Source organism: Arachis stenosperma, chromosome 5 (genome assembly GCF_014773155.1).
Source record: "Arachis stenosperma cultivar V10309 chromosome 5, arast.V10309.gnm1.PFL2, whole genome shotgun sequence".
In the NCBI taxonomy this organism is placed as follows: Eukaryota; Viridiplantae; Streptophyta; class Magnoliopsida; order Fabales; family Fabaceae; genus Arachis; species Arachis stenosperma.
In genome coordinates this window covers 1085255-1094393 of record NC_080381.1, presented here as the reverse complement: position 1 = coordinate 1094393, position 9139 = coordinate 1085255, and the positions used below count along the sequence as shown (strand labels likewise).

At 30.2% G+C, this 9139-nt stretch overlaps 1 protein-coding gene across 1 annotated transcript; it reads left to right on the top strand.

Annotated features, from left to right (window-relative positions):
- Positions 1 to 1213: 1213 nt before the first annotated feature.
- LOC130979502 (uncharacterized) lies at positions 1214 to 2661 on the top strand. Its single transcript, XM_057902958.1, has 4 exons — positions 1214 to 1486; positions 1571 to 1885; positions 2033 to 2172; positions 2286 to 2661. Exons 1-4 carry the CDS (start codon positions 1214 to 1216, stop codon positions 2659 to 2661), a joined length of 1104 nt encoding a protein of 367 aa, XP_057758941.1.
- The last annotated feature ends 6478 nt before the right edge of the window (positions 2662 to 9139 follow it).

Genomic DNA, 9139 nt, shown 5'->3' with positions numbered 1-9139 from the left:
CATATATAAATCCTATTATTTTAATTTAAGAATAATTAGATTATCATTTTCTTATTTTATTATCGGCCTATTTATTTATTCATCTCTTGTCGCCTGTGATTTGAAGTTGGTTTGAGTTGCATTTACATCATTAGAGTCGTTGCAGATTTAGACCATAGGCTTACTATATTACCAAACTAGATTACCTAGTACACCTTCGTTTTGGATCTTGGACCTTTACACATACTTTGCGCTTACTCTTTCAAAAACACATTGCTTATAATCAAATGGTCAACTTACAGTTCTAGTTTCTCTTTTCCTTTGATAGCTGATAATATTATTTTTTATTGTTCATTCGCTCCTCATAACTAACTTCGGTAATACCCAACCAAACTACCAGTCAAAATTGCAAATTCGACACCTTAAATTCGATTGGTTTAGTAATTAGCTCAAAAATATGTTTAAACAAATATCATAAATTCGAATCCTGTCTAGTGTATACAGCAACTCATTAGTTAATGATAAACTCTTAAAATGAAGTTTCGATCTGATGGTGCATCCGATAGACGATTGATGATATGAGATGAGATATTTTTAAAAATAAATAATTGCTATAATTATAAGAGAGAAAGGTGGTTGTGTATTGAAGAAGTCTTGTTAAAGAATAGCTTCAACTGTGCTTTTTACTTGGTCTATGGTGCGCATAATAGAGAAAAGAAGAACAATGTATGGGAGGAATTGAGTTATATAGCTAAATTGTGTCAGGTTCCTTGCTGTTTTATGAGAGACTTTAATGAGATAGTGCATGTGGAGAAACGAAAAAGGTACTGTTAGTTTACCGTTGTCTGCAGAAGAATTCAAGACTTGGATACAAGATATGCACTTAGTGAATTTGCCGCTCACTGATCGCAAGTTTACGTGGTTTCGAGGCCGCTCATGCAGTCGTATTGATAGATCAGTCATGATTAGTATGAAATGGTTGGAAGAGTTTCCTGAGATTCGGTTAAAAGGCAGATAAAGAGGCTTGTCACATCACTGCCATATAATAATAGAAGATAAAAGAATGAGGGGAGGTCCTAGACCTTTCCATAGCCTTGATTCGTGGTTTACACATGAAAATTTTCTTAGAATGGTTAAGGAGGAATAAAGAGGTTTAGGGGAGATGCAGTTCACAAATAAATTGAAGGCGTTGACGGCTCCTTTGGAGAGATGACATAAGGACAACTTTAGTGAGATGAACAAGAAGATTTTGAAGTTTAAGAAAGAAATCAAGAGGGTTGATGATATGGTAGGTAATGGAGTGTATGATGGAACTATGGAGGCTAGAAAAAAGGCATTGGTTACTTGCTGTGAGAGGTGGTATGTGAGAAAAGAAGTTCACTGGAAGCAGATGTCTCGATATCGACAAGCAAAGGATATGAAAAAAAACACAAAATATTTCCACAATATAGCGTCGACAAGAAGGAGGATTAATCGGATTGATACTCTAGTAGTTAATGGCAGACTGGTAAGGAACCAAGTTAGAATAAAAATAGCTATTCGAGGGTTTTATAAAGAGTTATATCATTAGAAAGTTTCTCTTATGTTGGAGTTCATAAATGGTCTGGTGGACATGATAGACGAGAAAGACTCCGTGACCTTGGAGGTGATGCCATTGGCTGAGGAGATTATAGAGGCAGTGTGGGATTATACATCATCTAAGGTGCTAGGTTGTGATGGATATTTCATTAAGAGGTACTCGGATGAAATTGGGTCTGAATTCACGGCAGTTGTGATGGGATTCTCTCAAACATCCAGGTTACCAGCGGATTCCAATATAACTTGGGTGGCATTGGCAACGAAGTTCATTGGTGAGAAAGAGATTAAAGACTTTAGACCTATTAATATGGTTGGATATGTGTACAAGGTTATTTCGAAGGTGTTAGTTAGGAGGATGATAACAGTGATGCCAGGATTAATAGAGGAGACTCATAGTACTTTTGTGAATGGTAGAAAAATTCATGATGGGGCCTCATAGCGTGTGATCAGTACACTGGTTTAAAATGAGAAAAAGGAGGCAGTCATAATCAAGCTAGATTTCCAAAAAGCATATGATAGAGTCAAGTGGAGTTTTGTGGATATTGTGCCGCAAAAGATGGAGGTTGGACGCAGGTGGAGGACGTGGGTTATGAAGTGTGTGACCGCAGCTTCCATGTCAGTCTTGATTAATGGTTCGCCATATAAACCGTTCAAAATAGAAAGGGTTTGAGACAAGGTGACCCGCTTTCTCCTTTCTTGTTTATGCTAGTTGTAGATATTCTGCATAGGATGGTTGATGAGGCAGTCAAGAACGGCCGTATCTCTCCTCTGGTGGTTGGTCAAGACAGTGTGGAGCTGTCATATCTTCAATTTGCAGACGACGCTATCCTGTTTTGCCCACCAGAAGAGGAGACTATAAAAAATTACAAGCGGCTGTTGCACTGGTTCGAGTTGATATCAGAGCTTGGTATTAATTTTGATAAGTCCAATTTGATTCTAATCAATTGTGAAGAGCAGTGGGCACAACGTATGTGTAGCTTGTGGGGTTGTAAGGAGGATACCCTCCCAATTAAATACATTGGAATCCTCTTAGAAGCTAATTCAAGGTTGGCAAATACCTGGAAGCCTATAATCGATAAGGAAGAAGAGAAATTAAACCTCTGAAAAAGCTAAGGTGCTAAACAAAGTTGTGAAGTTTGAGCTTATCAAATCAGCTTTAAATAGCTTGCCAGTGTATTATTTGAGCTTATATAAGATGTCGAAGGCTGTTGAGAAATTGATTTCTTTATAGAGAATATTTCTATGGAGCAAGGAGGATGGGAGGAATGATATGACTTCAGTGAGATGAAAATTGGTGCGGCCCCGAAGAAGTTAAGTGGGTTGGGAGTTGGCGATGCTATAGTTCGTAACACTACACTTTTATTTGAGTGGTGGTGGCGTTTTATAAAGGAAGAGTGTCCGGTGTGAAAGAAAGTGGTCTGTTCCTATAATAATATAGGCAAGTGCTACCTACTAGAGGAGGTCCATAGACCATGGAAGAATTTATACCAGATGCAAATTAAGAAGCAACAGACAAAATGATTACGGGTCTGTCCATGGAGGTTGGCCGACTATGCTCTTTTCTGGGGTCGATGAAGGACCATTTTCTAAGTTGGACAGAAGAATCGCGTAAAAAAAAAAGATCGAAAGCAGCTGTTGAGATGCTTCGTGCGATCGACTGGAATATTTGGATGGAAAATAATAGGAGGGTATTTTAGAATAAAAAAAAAGTGTAGAAAAAATCATCAATATGAACATGTTTAACTGTGATAAGTGGAGATGTATACACTCCTTGTATTGTTGATGACTTTGTCGGAAATGATATGGGGTGTTTTTTGTTTTTTTTTTTTTTACTTTCTTGAAATTACCTATTTGTTTTGGTTGCTTGATTCTTTTTGTTCCATTTGATTCTTTTTGTTCCATTTTAGTGTATTGACCTCTTTTATTTTTAAAAAAATAATGGAATTCCAATCTACGAATTAGTGATTAAACTGCCGGAATGAGGTATATTGTCAAAAAGAAGAAAAAATTGCAGAAATTCAGCTTTACGTTGTATCCCTTTTTTTTTTGGGTCAGGGCAGCGTTACTTTTTATTTTCTCATCATTTGGATTTGCATTTTTCTGGCAGTATATTATTTGGAGGCTTGGGCTTACCAAACTGCGCTCTATCCATCAATACCTTTCTTTGTCAAACAAAACTTGGGCCCTCCTACTTCCATTAGTTGGGCTTCCATAGCGCATCCCTTCGAGTTTAAATAAACAAAGCCCAAAATAAGATTGGGCTAGTTGCCCTACATCATGTTTTGGCAGGTCCCTCCCCTATTTTTGTGAAATAGTTCAAATAATTAGTGTAGCAAAGAAATGACATAGGGTATAATAGTTTCTTCATGTGTGTGATTGTTTTCACATGGTTCAGAATTAGACCAACCTAAAATTAATCTACTAGAAATATAGAACAATACACTACTACTCAGAAGTATCACGTGTTAACGTTCATTAAGAGCATGCTAATGATAATAACTTATTTTCTTGCTCCAAATTAAATATATAATGCATGCAACCACTATTTAGCTTCTTACATATAAAATAAAACTCTTTAAAATGAATCGATAAGACCTAGAGGAAAGGCATAACATTGTGGATTGCTTGTATTTAATTTTAAGAGTAATACTCAAAATCATTTCTTGAAAAATATTAGTAAAACATTATTTTCCGTCTCCAAACTTTAAAATTTTCTCTATCCCCGTTCTAATCTCCCATCCTAAGGAATAACCGAGCCTCATTTCTCATTTTTTGTTTTTTTTGTTTTTTACAATTTCTACAGAAATTCTCATTTTTCATCTCTCTATATTTTTATAAAAATTTCTAATAAAACATATAATACATTGAAACAACACATAAGTATATCTTATCAAAATTCTAAAATAATAAATTAATTAATGTTTAACATCCAAATCTAAAAAAATAAAATAATACGACATAATATAAAAAATAAAATAAATCTTAAAAAATATATATAATAAATAAAATTATTAAAATATCTATAATAATATCTAAAATATTAAGAATAATTAAGTAAATTTGTATTATTCAAAAATCATTGAGGATGAGATGGAGATCTTTCCTAGAGTTCTCTCAATTGTCTTAGAAAAATTTCTCCTTTTATATCTTTTCTTGCAAAAAAAAATTTCATCTCTAAATTTTCATTTAGAATAGAAAAAGTATAGAGTATCAACATATTATTTGTCAATTTATTGTCAATAATAATTAATTATTATATTTTAAACACATATATAAAGAGACATATTTAAAAAATATATTTTTAAAGACATTTCTATTAAACACAGCCATAAAAATATATTTTTATTAGACATGTTCACAAAATACTTCTATTAAATATAATTATAAATAAGAATTAGTAGAAATTAACAGAAATAGTGTTGATAACGTAACAAGATTATTTGGAATAATAGCTGCAAAAATGCCCACGTGTCATGAAGATTTGCCACTCTAGCTATGACGAGCAATTTCAGTGACATTTCTCCAACTTATTATAATTAGGGATGTCTCCGAAATTGCACCAAATTAAAATACGATGCCACACAATTCCTCTGAGCAAGCACATGCTTGATAATTAATTACAGGTCTTGTCCTCTTATGCCCTATAAAATAACATGCGTTATACGTGTTTCCTCTAATTCACACACCATATCCTCATACTCATATTGCTTTAACTAGAATAGAAATTATCAAACCAAATCAAATATAATAACAAACATAAACATCCCAAAACGAACCAAAAATAAAATTGTCATTCTCACTGCTGCTTCCATTACTCTTCACTCCTGTCTTGGCTGAAGTACTGTTCGAGGTAGTGGCTGCTTCTCAATTTTATTCTTTTTTTTAAATAAAAATCCTTTTATTTATTTATTTTGAGGTGGGGGGGGGGGGGGGATGAAAAATCATTTTTATTTAGTAGATAATCTAAATTGCTTGGTGTAAAAAGGATGCATTATTGAGTAGTCTGGGTTGTATTCATTGATTCGTCCATATTAATATATTATATGGTTTTAATTTTGATTCTCTTGAGTATGAGGAAATGATAACCATATATGATATATCTAAGTGTGGCCCCTGAATTTGATAACTCGTTATCATTCAGTAACGTAACTTCAACTTTATGCCAAGCGGACCAATATGCCACCCATGTAACTATGGAAGGACCCTAAAAATTGATTATGTACACACAAAAAAAAGGGAAATATTATACGTGATTAAAAATTTTAATTTTTAACATGAATTCTTTATGAGGCACAAACCACCAGATAGAGTAGTCTTCTATATGAATTAATATTAATCACTCGCTTTGTCTATATGTATAATCAAACCAAAAAAAAAAAGAGGTTGATATATAGCAATCAAACTCTCCTCATAGATTTAAACCCCTTTAATTACCACATACATATAATCAAATAAGCAAGGTTATAGCTAGTAAGTTAATTGGTGGTTTTTTTTAATGTAAATTACGAATCATATAATATATTAAATTAAGGGATGTACTAACATACGCAAATTCATGAGTATGTTAGCAATATACAGTTATACACATATTAATCTAGACATAAAAATCACACTCTTTTAATTATTTTACATTAAATTATATTTTTTGGTTAAATTTGTAATTTTTTATATACTCATTGATTACTTTATTAGTCTTTCTTTGTCTTATTTAATGTTTTTTCTCTATTACTTTATTGTACTAATACAACTTAATCATATATCAGTGTTAATATATATCAATAATTTTATTTATATATTTATTTGTGTTACAAAAAGTATGTATTTCATTAAAGTAAGTAAAAAAAAAAAAGTAAAACAAAACTTTTTAAGTTGAAATTGTGTGTGTGAACGGAAAACTGAAAAACAACAGAAAACATTAACCCTAACGTGTTTATTTAATGTTAAAATTTTAGTAAATTATAATTAGATATATATATTTAAAAATATTTTGTTTTAGAAAGAGAAAATTAGATAGTAATATTATTTAAGATAAAAAGAACCATAAAAAATATCATTAATCAAGTAGAGAAAAATATTAGTAAAGTAATTAATATAACTAATATAAAATTATAATTACATTTAACTAAAAAATATAATTTGATGTGATCTTTACAACTGTATATACAAAATAAAATTCAAACTTCTGATACTTATTTAAGTAAATAAATGAATTTATAAACTTAATTTCCCTATCATTAGCAGCAAGTTGCATGGGCTGTCACCAATTTAGTATAATGATGTGTGGTAAAGGCATGAAGAACGTGCGCGTTTGTCCTTATTGGGCCCATGCAGGCCACGCCTATCATCCATTATTGACTTTCTTCCTCACACTTCCCTTTCATATATCCCCTTCACATTTCTTGAATCTTCTCTTATCTCTTTCTCTAAAATGTATATATTCAATGAATTTATATTATTTTAGTGATTAATTAATTTAATAGTTTAATTAAATAAATATAAAAAATTCGAATAATTTTGTTTAATATATATAATTTATTAATTAACGATAAATTATTAAATGAAATTTAAAATTATAACAAATTAATCTGCCAAGTAAAAAAATATAGCAGAAACAAAAATATACTATGCATATACTCCTCGTCAATTTTTGTTATGCAAAGTTCATAATATACAACAGTTTTTGGACTACTTCATTTGACAAAATTATGTCTATACGGCTGCGTTTATTTTTAAGATCAGGGTAGGATAAGACACTGAAAATAAAATAGGATAAAATACTAATGGATAGAGACACAAAATTTTGTATTTTCGTATTTTGTTTAGTGATAAACTAAAACAAATTATAAAAATTTAATTTATTCTCATTTTTTTAAGAGATGAAAAATATACCAATAAAAATATAATTATAAAAAATTTACAAAAATAATAAAATAAAAATAAAAAATAAGTTGTGTTCCTTGTTAGTGTCTCCGTGTCCTTTCTGATAGGATTGACATAAAATATACTAATATAATATTTTTAGATACATTGTCTCTGTTCATATCTCTTTTGCCAAACATAATTTTGTGTCTTAATATTTCTGTCTCAGTGTCCTATATCTATAAACAAATACAGCTTACAAGAACTTGTGTTGAATATGTATGCAAGTAAGCTTACATATTCTATCTTGAGATATAAACACTACTTATATATGCTGCATGCACAATTGCACACCACCCATGTGTTTCACACCATTAATTATTGTCTTTATATCAATAATTAATCTTCTACTACTCCTGTTACATGTTAGGAATTAATGATTATTTTTTCAAACATATTAATCTCTTAGCTTGCTAATTAGAGCTGTCAATAACTTTTCAATGATAACATACCATAAATGCTTAAAGTTTATCATGCCACTCTGGATTATATTGAATTATTTTATACAGAAATAAATAAACCCTAATTAAATTCTATGGTTTTAACTGTTTAAGAATTAGAACATAAATTAACAAAAAATGAAAAAGAAAAATTTTTTAAAATAAAAAATATCTTTGGTTTATATTTTTATTTTCAGTTTTTTTTTTAGAATTTTTAAAATAAAAAATAGAATACAGTAATATCACATAAACAAAACCTTTTATTTTCTATTTTCATACAAAGTTCTAAGAAATCCCACCGGCCAAGCATTGAACACAAGAAGATCAATTAAGCTGTATGTTACGAAAGCTAAAAGGGGGTTTAAGCTTTAAGCTAGGAACATGCCTTCGCCTAACTCTACGCGGATTATTATTAATTAATTAGTTCTTTCAAAAGTTGTTGACATATGTTCTTTCAGGACTCAAGTATATCATTCAAAGCTGAATGTATTTCTTGGTAGTAGAACGTGTTAAGTCTTTAAAATACCTCCAGTCATTATATTTTATAGACTTAATTTTAAATATTAAAATTTAAAGTTTTAGATAAGTGATACTTATTTTTTTATATAGAAGCTATGTAAACTTTATCCTCAAGAAATATAGGTAGCTAGGGTTCTAATAATATAGCTTCTTCTTTTTTTTACACTCAGAAGTAGATATTCGGTACATAAAATTTGCAAAACTAATCATTTGTAGATGATCAATTAACAATTATGTATAAACTGACACTATGTAACGTACTAAAAATTGAGGGGATAAAACTTAATTTAATTTGAGTATTTACCTAATAATCAATTAAGTTTAAACATATTCTGTCTGGTTCTTATTGATTTTATAACCATAAATTAAGTTAATTATTTTGTTAAAATCTAATTCATAGAATATTTATGTGTGTAGTTAAGTGTGGTATTATGTCAACCTAATAATTAAGGTAGCGTTTGTTTTCGGAAATAAGACACAAAGACATGAACAGTACATGTTTAAAATATGTTAGGAAGCAGAGATATGGATACGAAATACATTGTTTTTGAGACAATTTTTTATATTTTTGTGTTCACTTTTTTACGAAAGACAATAATAAATACGAGATTTGAAAGAGTGGACACGAACTTTTTTATAAATTTTGTTTTTCTTTTTATCCATAGATATTTTTTATTATTCCACTATTATCCCTTTTTATTTTT

What these genes read in the sequence shown, in the direction of transcription:
- LOC130979502 (XM_057902958.1), top strand. Translation starts at nt 1,214, where the DNA reads ATGAACAAGAAGATTTTGAAGTTTAAGAAAGAAATCAAGAGGGTTGAT. An exon ending in TAGTAGTTAATGGCAGACTG is followed by an intron (nt 1,487 to 1,570) that starts GTAAGGAACCAA and finishes CTTATGTTGGAG; the next exon opens with TTCATAAATGGTCTGGTGGA. An exon ending in TGTGTGACCGCAGCTTCCAT is followed by an intron (nt 2,173 to 2,285) that starts GTCAGTCTTGAT and finishes TATTCTGCATAG; the next exon opens with GATGGTTGATGAGGCAGTCA.